The sequence below is a fragment of the Triturus cristatus genome, chromosome 9 (assembly GCF_964204655.1).
Source record: "Triturus cristatus chromosome 9, aTriCri1.1, whole genome shotgun sequence".
Taxonomy (NCBI): Eukaryota; Metazoa; Chordata; class Amphibia; order Caudata; family Salamandridae; genus Triturus; species Triturus cristatus.
The window spans coordinates 580598887-580614125 of NC_140592.1; the positions used below are offsets into that span (position 1 = coordinate 580598887).

Below are 15239 nucleotides of genomic sequence, written 5' to 3' on the forward strand. Positions count from 1 at the left end.
GGTTGCTAACGTAGTACCAGGAAGACTTCCCTTTAACAGGTTTTCTAGATTTAGACACGACAAAGGTATATACATTTAATCTAAATAAAACTAGTTTAAATATTCAGTGGGTAACCAGAAAGTTTTGCAGGTGTGGCTTTCTGTCGTACACACGACACCCCTGAGATAAGGTATCCACGTACATTTTCCCTAACTACCAAACAGATGGCAATGAAGAACTAAGTAGCTTACACTGTACAGCACCATCCCTCGCCTCCCTGACTGCTGTAGTGGAGATGAATGCATCGCACACGGTGTCCCTCACTGCACCTTGCCTCCCTTTCTGCTGCAGTGAGGCTACTACACTGCGCACTGGTACCCGCACTGTACTGCACCCATCCCTTGCCTCCCTCACTGCTGCAGTGAATGCTCATCACTGTACAGGGGGGCTTCCTCATGGCAGCAGAGGGGGTGTCACTGTACTCGCGGACTACAAAACTGACAGAGCAGTGGGGCGCCCATGTGCGTTTTATTTGAAACTGCCTAGGCCCTCACAGTGCAGCAGTGACAAGCGGTGACTGAACCATACCTTGCCCCCACAACACTACACCAGAGACAAGGTGCCACTGAACATGTACCTGCATTGCTCACACTACAACAGCAGCAATCAAAGTAAAGTGAGGGGAGGGGCGGGGTGGAAGAGTCACTGCTCACCTAACCGAGCAGCGCTCACCAAAAAGCAGTGATGATGTGTCTATATTCCTTTTTTAAAAAAAAATATTTTTATTCTTACATTTTTCCATATACATACATCCCCTCCTTATCCACCCCCCACCCTATCCTGAACATTATTATTCTTTGTACACGCATGAATCAGGTAAATTTATAATAACATAAGCATTACATTATACTTCAACTGTCAAATAATTATATTATAGTATTTCAAGGGTTCGCCAAACCGGAGACTTTTTGGCCGTGTATTATCAGAGCCTTTCCATTACATTTCATAGTTTGAATTGTTTAACACCTACTCTCGTGGGTCAAGGTTTTGCATCCACTGCAACAAGGGATCCCAGATTCCCAGCCCTTGTTTCTTTTTATTCCGCCCCTTCCTTCTATAGATAGCTATCTCGAGGCTATAAGACGCCAATAATTGGGCCCGCCACTGTTGAAAAGCCGGTGGATTTGGGTCCAACCAGACCGAAGCCAGACATATTCTAAGGCTTGCCATAGATATAAATATCAACCCTTGCATGTTATTTGGTCGAATATTGCCGTCTATACCTAGCATTATTTCTCCTGTTGTAATTTCGATTCTTACATTGAAGATTTCGGAAAAAAAGCCGGAGATATCCCTGATCAGGCCTTGTAATATGTCACAGGTTGCAAATATATGTACAATGTCGGCCTCATACAATGAGCATCGTGGGCATTCTGTACCTTTACCCGACCCCCATTTGGCTATCTTATTTGGTGTATAGTATAATTGAAAAAACGTTTTATAATATTGGGCTTGCAATCTTGCAGATATTAATATGGATTGGGAAAATTCATAAGATCTCATGCATGACTCTGTTGTGATCCCCAGTTATTCCTGCCATTTTGCGACAAATTTATTCATGTCATCGGGGAGTACGGTGACCAAACTATCATACATTTCACAGATCTTTATTGCTTTGTTCCCCTTTATTATTTCAACGGTCTGAATGCTCTGAAATTTAGAGCGTCCGCCCCCTTTCTTTATCAAAAAATCTCTAACCTGAAGAAATTTAAAAAAGTCTCTATGCTCTAGCATGTATTCATTTCTTAAGTCTTCAAATGATTTGATCCCCAATGATGAATAGAAGCAACCAATTTGGGTGATCCCAGCATTTAGCCAGTTATTCATATAAGTATCATTAAAGATCTCTGGGAGATTACTATTTTCCGATAAAGGAGTGTAATAGCAAAACCTTCAGATTCCAAGCAGTTTACGTATATTATTCCAGGCGATATGTATGCCGGTTAAGGTTTTGAATCGTACTCTTTTAAAGTAGCAGTTGTGTACATGTCGCCATAGGTACCCACTAGCCTCATTACCCAAGATTAGCTCTTGTGGTGTTGGTATATCCCTGTTTGGCCTGTTGTCCCTATTAGAGATTAATAGTACTTTACAGTATTTCAGGATTGTGGCCCACCAATATACTCTGAGGTTGGGCAGGGCGAGGCCACCTCTTTCTTTTGGGAGAAAGATGTATCTAAGTGCCCTGCGAGGTCTTCTATATCCCCATATAAAGCATGAAAACATGTTGTCTATGATTTTAAATGTTTGTGGTCTAAACTCCAAGCATATCGTCCTGAGAAAATATAGAAATGTTGGGAAGAAGAGCATCTTTATCACATTGCATCTACCTCCAATCGTTAAGTGCAGGTTATTTAATCTATTTAGGTCTTTTTCGGTTTGTTTTATAAGCGGATCTAGATTAATCTTAACCAGATTTTTCAGATTGGCCGTTATATTTACCCCCAGATAGATGGCACTCTCTACCACCCGATCGCCGTTGCTCATGGATTTATCATTAAGAACTATCTGGGTTTTATCCTGATTCAGCTTATACACGGATACCTTCCCAAAGTTTGCCTCCTCTTCCATCGCATTCATTGCTGTGCCTGGGTCGCTTGTAACCAGAGCAATATCATCTGCATAGGCTAAGGTCTTTGTGTCGCCATTTGGGGACTTTATTGGTGGGATTGCTGGATTATTTTCAAGTCTATGGATAAAGGAATCAATAAAGATTGCGAACAATAGGGGGGAGCATGGGCATCCTTGCCTTGTTCCTCTGGTTATATCTATTTTTCCTGATACTGCCCCATTCACCATTACTACTGCTTCTGGATTTATATATAACATTTGAATAGCTTGATTCCCCTATACCGCACTTCGACATTGCTAACCAAAGATATCGCCAGGAGACCCTATCGAAGGCTTTCTCTGCGTCTAATAATATAAGTGCCATAGGGTCTCCTGCAATCTCGGTAATGTCAAACAGTGTGATCACTCTCTGTACATGGTCGGTGGTTGATCTTCCCGGGATAAATCCAGGTTGTCGGTTCGATACGATTTTGTGAATGATTGGTGCTAATCTGCTGGCAAGTAATTTTGCATATATTTTAGAGTCGCAATTTATTAGAGTGATAGGGCGATAGGATCAAAGTTCTGCCGCGTCTTTATTTTTCTTCAAAAAAACTACAATTTTGGCGCGAGCCCAGGATCCCGGCGGATGTCTTTGAATAAGTCACTTAAAATCCCTTTTAGTGATTTATGGAATTTAACATAAAACTCTGCTGGTATACCATCCAACCCGGCTGCCTTCCCTATAGCTAAGCTGTTTATTGACAGTAATATTTCCTCCCATAGTGGTGTTACATCCAGACTGACTCGATCCTCTTGTGACAACTTTGGTTTTGATGTCTGATCGAGATATTCCTCAATCTCTTTCTGTTGAATATAGCTTTCCTCATATAATTCTTGGTAATAGCTCTGGAATGCAGCTCTTATCTCTTTGGGGTCAGTTCTAAGGCCATATTTTGGGTCTCTGATCTCCATAATCATATTGGCTGTATTTTGTTGTCTTGTACGCACTGCAAGTTGATGCCCCACTTGTTCGCTCAACTCATACATATTCTCCCGATTCATTACGGCCTTACATATCGCTTTTTCCATAAATATGTCGATAATGTTATTTTTAGCCAACGCTACCCTAGTCAGTGCCCCTTCGACATTCTGGCCTTCTTGTACCACCCTTATCAGTCAATCCTCTACTTCAGCCAGCTTTTTTTGTAGCATCCCCATTTTTAATTTAGCCTCATGGTTAAGTTTTAATGAAAACAGTAGAGTTTCTCCTCTAATTCCTGCTTTGAGAGTGTCCCAGACTATCGCTATTGAGGTACTTCCCAAGTTATCCTCTAAAAATTCAGGTATCCACTTATTTATATGTTGACAGTACTCTTTATTTAAGAGCAATGCCCTTTCGAATGTCCACATATTCTGTTCGTCATTCCTTTTCCCACTGTTAAAGCTCATGATTAGGGGAATATGATCGGATAACACTCGTGGTAATTTGTCTATTATACAGTCTGAAATGATGGCGTTAGTTACAAACACATAATCTAATCTGGCAAATTTAGTATGTGGATTGGAGAAAAAGGTGTAACCTGGATCTTTAGGGTGTTTTGCTTGCCAACAGTCCCTCAGACCGTGTGTATTACATAGTTCTTTAAGGGCCTGATATACCTTAGGTTTCCTCCCTTTATATATAAATCCCGGCTCTAATGACCAATCACATGGCAAATTCAGATTAAAATCTCCACACACAATCAGTGGAAGTGGCCAGTGAGCCAGTTCATTAGTAATATATTCAAATACAGCTGGGTCATCTGTGACATTACCATATATGGAGCATATAGTTAATTTTTTCCCATTGTTAAGTTGGCATTCCGTGATTGTCCATCTACCATATTTATCGGCTGCAGATCTAACAAATTGCATACCCCTCCCTGTAGCAAGAATGGCTACCCCCCGTGTTTTTGTCGCTTGCGTAGTGGCAATAACCAGCCTATATCCTAGAGTTTTAAGGAGATGTAGTTGCGACCCTTCCATATGTGTCTCTTGGAGACAGATAATATCAGCCCCTGTTGCTCTTATTCCGACCGCCACTCTGTCTTTTTTTCGGGTCATTAAGGCCACAAATATTAATAGACAGAATTTTTTATTTAGCCATTTAAGATTCTAAATCCCTTTTCCTCGATCGATCTTATCTTCCCTTTGTGCCATTCATACTCAGCTTGACCTTTATACATTTTAATGCCCCACAGTTTGTTTATCCTGATTGTGTGCTTTATATCTGTTGAATACTTATACCCCTGACACCCCACCCCCACCACCAGACTGTAAATTCACTCCCTCCTCCTACCCCCTTCCCCCACCCCTCTTGAGGCAGTCAAGCTCAATCCTGAGCTTGTGTGATAGCATCTGAATTGTCCCCCACTCCCTCCATTCTCCCGCGACTTTACCATATGCTCCATCCAGTTTATATGTAAGGGAGATAGATTAGTTACTGTTCAATTCTCTCATTTAGTCTCAGTAGATTTCTTCCCTCCTGCTATAATTTCATCTAGCAATTTTTGTGCTTGTATTTCGGATGTAAAGAAAAAGTTCCGTCCTTGATGAATAATTTTTAGTTTAGCCGGATTTTGTAAAAAAACTGATGCACCAATTTTTTGAAAAGGGGTTATGAGCTGCCTGAGTCTCCATCTCTTTTTCACGGTGGCATGTGCAAAATTCGGTTTAGCGAAATAGGAGAAATTTTCCCCCTTCCTTTTCATGTTGGGTCTGGCCAGATCATAAACAGCCTGTCGGAGTAAAAAGTTTCCAAAGTATATTAGAATCACACGTGGATATCCTTGTGAGTTTGCAGGACGCTTGGGGGCCGACAGGGGAAACCTATGCACCCGTCGAACTTCCTTATCCCAGTCCCAATGCGTTAGTTCTGGTAATGAATTTTCAATAAGTTAATTGTGAACCCCCTAATATCCTCTCCTTCAATATTTTCCGGAATTCCCAGCAGTCTCAGGTTATTCCGGCGCTGGCGGTTTTCTGCTTCCTCCAGCTTCCACATCTTATCTTTTACCATACTGTCTTGTGAGGACGTCTGTTTTTTTGTGTATCCACCGTGTTTTCTAGATCTTCTGTACGTTTCTCCACCATGGCCAACCTCTCTGCGATCTCAGTGCAGGTTTTCCCGACCTTGCGCATAGTGCCTTGCAGCTTCTTTGAGGCAAGCCGTGCTGGATGATTTTCGGTCTTTATCTCATCCTGAAAAAACTTTAATGACAGCAAGATCATTGACAAGGAGGTTTCTGGGGTTTCATCCCGGATCGGTTCCATCCTCTGATCGGGCTGTTGTTTTTTTGGATATTTTTCTGCTCCTTTAGGGCTATTAAGGAATAGCATTTGAGTTGCTGAGTAGTCCCATCCAAGCTCTCCTTCCTCAACTGGGTTTTTCTTGTGGCTATGTCTCTTCCCTTCTGACCCCCGTTTGGTCCTTTTCTGTATCTTTTTTTCCTCCGGTTGACTGGGGTCACTTGTAGAGGTATCCTCTTCCATCCCATCACTGCTGCCAGAGAGCCCGAATTCTGAATCTACTGACTCTGCCGATTCTTCGTTCAGGGAATAAAAAATTTCCATGGAGTCGGGGGAGAGATAACCTGCCTCATAAGACTTTTTTGGAATAGCCCCCTCTTCATTGGCTATCCGGTGAAGCTGTTCAAGTCCAGTTTCCCTTGTCTTACCGATTCCGGGATTCTCTCTCAGGCGATCCTCCGTAGGAGACCCCAGGACCGTGTTTTCGTCGCATGACCCCCAAGATGGCCGATTTTCAGTGAACATTACTTCCTGGGTGTCCAAATCTCTTTCCTTCGGTGGCGCACCTGGCGCTCTCACCCCTTTGTTACTGTCAATAGGGGAAAACATAGAAGTTATTGCAGTTTGTTTTTTCTCTCCCATCCCTCCCGGCAGCATACCTTTCAAATCTGTAACTTTTGAGTATTTAATAGCCTTCGTCTTATCTTTGCCCCTTTCTTGTTTGGCCCCTTTACTGGCACGAGTATCTGTCTTCTTCGCCTCCATCTCACTCTTAGGGGCAATCTCCTTTCGAGATATGCCTATCGTGTTTAACCTCGCCCTACCACAACCTCCTCTCACAGCCATGAGCTCTGTGGGGTAGTTGCCACAATCTTTCTCTGTCTCTGCTCCCCCGCTCCTAAGCAACCCCTGGATTTCATTGCATTTTCTGACTCGGCGTGAATAGGAAGGGTCCGGCTGTCCTCGCATTTCTTGCCTGCAGCCTGACCTCCCCAAACCCTCGGTATCCACTACTCACGTTCCGCCGTACCGTTCTGTAACCAAGTCGGAGATCAGCGATCGGCAGTCGGATGATAATCTCCTGACATCACAACACCAGACCAGCGACCCGCAGTCAGCAATGAGCTCTGCAACCCCCCGGTATCCACTTCTCACGTTCTATCTGGGTCACTCTGACCCCACGAATTTCCCGCTGCACCGCTTTTCAGCCAAGTCGGAGATCAGCAACCTGCAGCAGGCGGGTGATAATCTCCCCCACACATCGGCATCAAACCTTCAGGTCTTCATTTCTGCATCGCTCCTGTCATCACCGGAGCTGCCCTTCGCCAGAACAACCCGCAGTCGGCACAGAGCTCGGTAAGCCAGCGGAACGGAATGGAGGTGAGTGATGTGAATCTCACTCAGACGCCATCTTGCCCCCTCTTTTCTTCTTCTCAATCAAAGTAAAGGGAGGGGAGGGGAGGGGCGGGGTGGAAGAGTCACTGCTCACCTAACCGAGCAACGCTCACCAAAAAGCAGTGATGTTGTGTCTATATTCCTATCGAACCTCCCTCACACTGCAGCAGGGGCCAGAAGTTTCTGCATTCATACCTCAACTCTGATACTAGTAGTGGCAGGCTACCCTCATACGTCGAGCTCTCGCACTGCAGCAGTGATCAGATGTTACTGCATTCACTGCTCGGCTCTGCAGCACCGATTAGCTGCCCTCGCACACGTGGATCCCTTGAGTCATAGGGCAGCAGTGGGCAGTTGTTACTGCATTCATATTTCGGCTCTGTAGCATAGATTGACCCACCCGGTACGTACTTCAGGCTCTTGGGCTATACCAGTGACCGGTGGTACTGCACTCACTGCATCAGCTCCCCGTTACTGTAGCACCGAGGCTTTCCCCGTACGCTTTAAGTGATTTGCCCAGAATCACAGGATGTTGAGCGGACGCTTTGGTAGCTCTGGTTGTTACGTCACATCTCCACTTTTTTGTTTACCTCAAACCAACATTTGCGTTAAGTAAACCTCAATATAATGCTTAATTAAAATAAATACAGCAGAGAAAACACATCAACAACTTGGCAGTCGTGATAAACATTTGCGCTGCATGGAAAAGTGTTGAACAGAGGAGATTACTGGATCAATCCATTCACTCCTTCTCAACAATGCATGCGTGTGGGTTAATAAGAATCGTTCTAAGCTCCCTTTATGTCGGGCTGAAGCAAGCACAAGGCACTACAAAACTAAAGTGATAATGTTTTGGAGAGCGCACTGCAGAAGCGGAGGGACTCTGGGCCAGGGCCGGTTCTAGAACGGTTCAGTGGCCCAGCGCCGATATTACCCGATGAATGTGCTGTATAGAAAATATACCTGCAGGTCTGTGGGCTGTGAGGGTCGGTGAGAAGTAGGGGGGGGAAGCAGCGCACTGAGTACAGGGTCACCAGTAGCGCCTGCCTGTGACAGGGGGAAGGTATCATCGCAGCACACCCTGACTACCGTTCAGCGCAGGCTTTCTTCTCAGGGCTTTATAGTTTAATTTGGTATCAGTATAGCGCTGTCCGCGGCCCACGACCCCAAAGCGCTTGTAAATGCCGCAATCCTGAGAGAGGGCCCTTGTTGTGCTGCAGAGCCGAGCGACCTCGGCCGCGCTCACTGAAGCCGGCAACGCTGTCCGCGCTCATTTCACAGAGGGGAGAGTCTTTCCTCTGCAGCTCTAGTCCCGCACCAGGACTCTGACCCCGCGTTTAGCTCGAGTTTAGCAAGGGTCTTCCTGAAGCGGCTCGGAAGTGTGCTTTTAAGGGACGCTGGCACCAATGTGCCCGTCCTTGCCACTTCTGATTACGTGAACGGTTCAGCGGCCCAGTGCCGATATTACCCGATGAGCGAATGCGCCAAAAATGATTTTTATTCAGTAAGCATTTTAATTGCCAAGAAAGGGCTCTTCTTAAATTATTTGTAAATGCTTCCACCGTCCCTCTAAAATCATCTTGTTAAGCATTCTTCTGTCGGAGCAGCTGCGACTTGCGGGAGGTGGTGGGGGATGCCCCAGGGAAATGAGGTGATTTATGGCAAACAAAGCGCGGCCGCCCGGCACAATTCTATCATCCAATGCTGCTGCTGTAGTTACAGAGGCTGATCCCACAAAGGAGCGTCTCCAGTTAGACGCAGGGGGTGATCTACAAAATAAATAAACAACTCTGCACACTGCACGCAATTAAAACAAGTGCGAGCAGAGCGGATGAGAACTGTAGTTAGGCGCCACTGCTTCGGGACTACACGGAAGTCAGCATAGGATCAAGAGCAAACCGAAAGCTAGATAACAACAGCAATGATACAGGTAAACCAATCACAAGAGGAAAAAGAAATTACATGGAGTTTGAGCCAACATCCAGATTACTTTAGGTCTCGCTGAGACAACTCGCTGAGACAGCGCATGCAGCGCACGCGCTGCCAAGGCGAGACCTAAAAAAGGAGAAAATGGAAGGGGAGAGAGGAGCGAGGAGGGGGGAGTGAGCAGGTTAGAATAAGGTTGAGGGAGAAGGGGGGTGTGGCCAGGCAAGATGGAGGGAGAAGGGGGAGAGAATTAAGGAGACCGAGCACAAATGATACGGAGACAAGTAGCTAAAGTATGAACAGTTACCACTGCTCCAGTTAATCCCCTTGATCAGTGGCTTTGAACTGAGGTCCGGGGACCCCTGGGGGCCGCAAAGCCGTGTTGGGGGAGGGGGGGGGGGTGGGGTGGTTAGTGACTGCTTGGAAAATTAAATAATATTAACAGATTAATAACGTGTATATAAATAAAGAAGCAAAATGTAACAATGAACATTTTTCAAAGTTCTGGAAATTTGAAGGCATTTCAAATTAGAGCCTAAAACTTAAGTTAGTATCTTCAGATTGACCATGGGAGAAGGGCAAGCGTATCAAACAGAATAAAGTATGGACAAAGAGTGGACTCAATTGAATTTAGAAAAACTCCAACCTTCCCATTAAAATTTAAGTTTTTAATTGTATGTGAATTAAATAAGATATTTCATAATTTGTGTATTTGTTTGATGAATGATCGTTTCTGCATCTCTTATGTATTGCTTTGCGGTTCAAATCATCAAAAATGCTTAGGCTGGGGCCTGGGGCTTTCAGTAATGACTCAGTGAGGGGTCCTCAGATTCCACTTATGATTCAGCATATATCCCCGGTTTCCAGTAATTATTAATTGGGGGTCCACAGAAGACAAAAGGTTAAAGACCACTGCCCATAATCATAAAAAAATTCCCACCATGCCCAACTACCAAGATAAACCCATCTAGGCCTTTCCTGGATAAGCAGGGGTCGAACATTAAGTACAAGCTGCAGGAGGCCTCAATCTCACCACTCTAACTCCTCTCTTTTCTTTAAATTATCACCTTGATTCGGTGCCAAGATAAGTCTCATTGTTCTGCCTTTTCTGTCAAACCAGAAATCATATCAATTAAAACGGTCATATTCATACCATAACCCCATTATTTTTTACTCTTGTCAAGCAGTTTCTGATATTCAGAGTCCACTCCAAGGATACATGGGAGTCTAACAGCCCTTTAAAGCAGAGCTTTCCAAAATGTGTTGCGACACGGTACTGTGTCGCCTCCCATCTGTGGGTGTGTCGCGCGCCGATGACGTCTGCGGCCAGATTAGGGCGAATGCTCTTGCATTCAGTGACGCAGTACGGCGTAGGAAGGAGAAGCGTGCAGTGACCACCGAGCCTCCTCTGCTCCCCAGGTACATTTTCGAACTTTTAAAACTCTGTTTAGGCCCCAGGCGATCGTTCTTGTTTAGTTCCAATATTATGTGCATTCAGGGAGGTTGAGTTGTATGACGCTGGGGGGGGGGGGGGCGAGGGGGGGTGTCTGCTGTTAACCTGCTCTGTAGCGCCTCCCTCCACCCTGGGCCCAGCAGGCACCAGTCTCGCCTGTCAAGCGCCAGCCTCAGCCAGCCGGGGGCACCGGCTGCTGCGAACAGGATTCCTGCTCCTTGTCGGACACCTGGCAATGGCAGCTTCCGAGCAGTGTCGGAAGGAGTCTCTGCTTGGCTCACTGGTTCAAGGCGCTGCATCTTATTACTTAGAAAACTCAGGCGTTAGCAGAGAGGCGGGGACTCTGTCCAGCCTCAGGTCTATGGGCTTTTTATCCTATGACCTCCGCATTGATTTACGAAACGTTACATAACATTTTATGTCTGTCTATTTTGTTGAATTTATTTCTCAGTAGTTGCACTTAATAATTATATCAGAATCAACGGCTCCTTGTAATGCACAATCAGCAGAGGCAATGCTTTTCCAGGGGCGGCTCCGGCAAGAAGTTCCTGAGAGAAGAGTAACGACGAAAGGGTGCCACAGAGATATTGGGGGGGGGGGGGGCGGGGTGGGTGAGAGACAGAGCGAGAGAGCGGAGAGAGACAGACAGAGAGAGAGAGTGAGAGACAGACAGAGAGAGAGAGTGAGAGAAAGAGAGAGAGAGAGAGAGAGAAAGAGAGAGAGAGAGAGAGAGAGAGACAGACAGAGAGAGAGAGAGAAGGGCTAGAGAGACAAAGATGGGGAGAGAGAGAAGAAAGGGAGAGAAAGAGGGAGAGAGAGGAGGGGAAGAGGGAGAGAGACTGAAGGATGGAGGGGGATGGAGGGGGAGGGAGAGGGAGGGAGAGGGAGAGGGAGCGAGAGATGGATAGTAAGGCACAGTGATGTAAGGATGATGTGCCTTTTGGTGCGCTGCGCTGAGGAAAGCGGTCCCACCTGAGTTCACTGCGCAGAGACCGGCTGATAAGTATAAGTTGCACGATTGTTTTACCACTCACAATTCCCCCCTTCCTGAACGGATTTTCGTATAACTCATATTCAGCAAGGCAGCAGGCTGACTTTGTGCATGGTTGAAGGGTTGGCAGTGCGTGCACCCGCCCTTTTTGTGCCGTAAATCACTGGGGCATGTGTCAATGTGTGCATGATTATATTCTTGTTTCAGGCACAAACCTAACCTTGCTTACACCCAGTTTTGCCAGTCACTGTCTTTGTTAGAATAGATTCACAATTGCTTTATTAACCTTCCTGCTTTCTCAAATTTGATTGAAAATGCACCATTTGCCCACTATTTTTTCTATTTTTTCTCGGGGGAGATCCCCCCCCCCGAACACCCCTTAGGTGGTTTGGGCTCACTCGCTATACCGTGTCGCAAGATGAAGATTGTCTAAAAGGTGTATCACCAACATAAAAAGTTTGGAAAGCTTTGGAAAGCTGTGCTTTAAAATATGTAACGCGTATTAAAATAAGACAATGCAGAGGTAGCAAGCATTACTCACTGCTTTTCCCGGCCTGGCCCAAGTGCACAGTGACCCCTCCTGGCATGCAGTGATGATGCAATCTTCCAAGAAAAGAAGGACAGTCAGTCTCTCATGGGCAATCTTCTTGCATATCAGGGGCTCCAGGAGTGGCACCTCATTGATACGTGGGCATAGCCCAGTACCCAGGATTTTGGTAGTGTCCAACTTGTTTCTCGGTGCCATGTTGATCTTATCATTACTCTTGCTAATATTGCCAAGGCTGTGATAGCGTTTGTGCTCCTTGTCAGCATTTTTGTCCTTCCTATCCTGCAGGGTCAGTGTAGCAAATCTCCCAATGCTGAACGGAATAGCACCATCAGTCACATGGCTCTTGTTGGCGCTTGCAACAGCAGGGTGTGGCAAGCTGTTGGAGCGGGATAGGGAACGGGGAATAAGTGGAACAGTGGCAGTCACTTCATTAGCCAGATTGCTGCCCCCACTTACTGATGGTGGTATGCCGGCACTGAAGGTGTTTGTGAGAGTGCGTGCCCTGGAAAGAGGTGGGTGCGGGTACAGTACATCCTCTGTAAGGTCCCAGAGACAGAATTGGGTGTCCTGACCAGCAGAGCCAAATCGATACGTCACAGAGGGGCTGCTTTTGGCGCTGTGCTTTGAAAGACGAGACAGTGTACTGCTAGTCCTCACTCTGCTAAAGTGTGTGGCATCATTTAGGTCATCATCACTTCCGCTGAATTCTTCAGGTTCATCGCAGTCTTCCACATTGCTAGTGTATGGGTCAAACGCCACTGCATTGACCCAGGACTTATGACCATGGCCTCGGGCAATGACACGTCCCTCGCTAAAGGACCACACAGTTACAAGATCATCCTCACCACCAGTGACAACATACCGCCCATCAGGACTCCAACAGACACAAAGCAGTCCTCCAAAGTAGCTCTTCATCATGCCATGCAACTCCATGGAATCAAAGTGGAAGACCCGCAGACATCCATCCTGGCTCACACAGGCTAGGTATCGACCATCTGGTGAAAAGGAAAACTCATTCAAAGCCCCTTCACCAACGGCCCATTTTACCAGTGGGTTGCGGGCATTTTTGCTTTTGCAGGTGTGCACTGCAAATCCCTCCCCTTGCTTTAAAAGAGTGTACTGTGGGGAAGCAGAGCTGCAAGGATGATCAACATTGTAGAGGTAGAGGTGGCCGCTGGCATGCGAGGCGAGAAACAGGCTCTCCGACTCTGGGATCCACTTCACGCAAGTTAGCTTTGTTTTATCAATGAGCCTCTGAATAAAATATAAAAAAGGAAAAAAAAGAGAACAGTAAATAAAGACGAACAGGAAGGTTATTAAATAACATGCATCAGGGCTACTAAGAGCCTAAGGACATTTGAATTCATTAATTTGTGAAGAAAATTCAGACACGTCATGAGCTTGTATGAGGTGATGCAGGGGTCTTTGACCCGAAAAAAAGAGTTCAACATTTTCTTGCAACTATTAACATATACTTCTATAGGAAGAAGTCTGTATATCTGAATAATACGTTGATCACGTGCAACTGTAGGTGTAGGCAGGTAACTCAGATAGCACAAAGATTCTTTTCTGGGAAGATATGACTAACATAAACCCTCTCCTTTAATGATCACCCCCCCAAAAAAAAGGAGGGGGTGTCAAATCATTACCACACCGAAGTGAGTGTAGTAAGAACACTGTAGCCTAATACCAAAAGTACAACAGTGAGGCAATGGCAAGAATATTTATCTATTTACCATTATCAGTAAAACATTTACATCCTGTGGAATTTCAAAACTGTGCAAAGATGGTGATGATGGAAAATATTTTATCAAAGGAGGATAAATGATTTAATAAATAAAGGTATCTGAGCAACTCTACACACCGGGTAATTTAGTCTCACAACACTTGCCTAAAAGTGGAAAGGATAGACCTGCAATGAGAATATAAGTAAATTTAGCACTTTACTGATCAGCGCGTTCCTAAGAGGCCTACGGGGTTGTTGATCAAGGCATACTGCCTATAAGAGCTTGCTGATTAGAGTGAGAATTTGCTTCTTGAGCATAAACAAATGTTGATGGTTTGCGAATGGTTCTTTTTAAAATGAAGGTAGGTTATGAGAAGGGATGGAAGAAATGCTGGATGAGAATGGATGGAAGAAATGTTGGATTTGAAGTGATGGAAGAAATGTTGAATTTCTCCTTTAAGCTCGGAACACGCTTCGAGGATGAGGTTAGTAGATTTACAAGCAGACCCTGAATGCAACCATTCACTGAAAAGATTCGGGCTGAAATTTGAAGCCTCCTGGCGTTTGCACCTGGATACCTTTTTAATTCTGGCATTTGCAGATTAGCTGCATTTTGTGCAAATTGCTCTTACATATTGAACTGCAGGGTTTTTGTTACTTGGAAATGGAGAAAGGTTTCCGCTCTTAACTGGTTCAGGAGAGTATATAGGAATTCAAGATGGCTAGCTTGCAGCCGTGGCTGCTGCAGGTAAGAGCGGTGGGGCCAGGTGAGGGGGGGCGGGTTTCGAGAGCCGACCACAAGGGAAAATTAAAAAAATAATTTTATCTCGTGGTCGTTTCTCGGAAAAAAAAAAAAAAGAAAAGAAAAAAAACCAAAAAACTCACTTGGCCTGCCGTGCTTACCTGCAGCGGCCGCGGGTGATGGCTTGGAATATCTTCCGGGCAGTATGTACAGGAAAACTGGACACTAGAGAAAAGGGATGCCTTCAAGAGCAAGAGCTATGCTTTTGGTTTTCTGGCAGTTAACTTTGAGAAAGTTCAGTAGCATCCAGTCATCACTTTCTTAGTGGTACTCTACTTTAACAGACAACAGTGGTGACTTGTTTATCAACAGCATAGATGTATTTTTGGAGCGTTAATTTATGGAGATTGCAATTCAAGGTCTTGAGGTATATTTTCAAGAGTAGTATGCAGAGGTTTGTGCCCCGTGTTATTACAAAGGAGATTTGGCTCGTGTGGAGATTAAAGTTTTAAAATGTACTTTTTAATTAAAATATATTCTGTGAAGAAAAGGGCATTTAAGGTACTGCATCACAA

At 45.2% G+C, this 15239-nt stretch overlaps 1 protein-coding gene across 1 annotated transcript in view; it reads right to left on the reverse strand.

The window, feature by feature from the left end:
* Positions 1–15239, reverse strand: part of LOC146798344 (WD repeat-containing protein 20-like) — a 116441-nt gene that overhangs the window by 44607 nt on the left and 56595 nt on the right. The window contains exon 3 of the mRNA XM_085625607.1: positions 12188–13450. Within this exon, the coding sequence (XP_085481733.1) occupies positions 12188–13450 (1263 nt within the window). The remainder of the gene's footprint in view (positions 1–12187; positions 13451–15239) is intronic.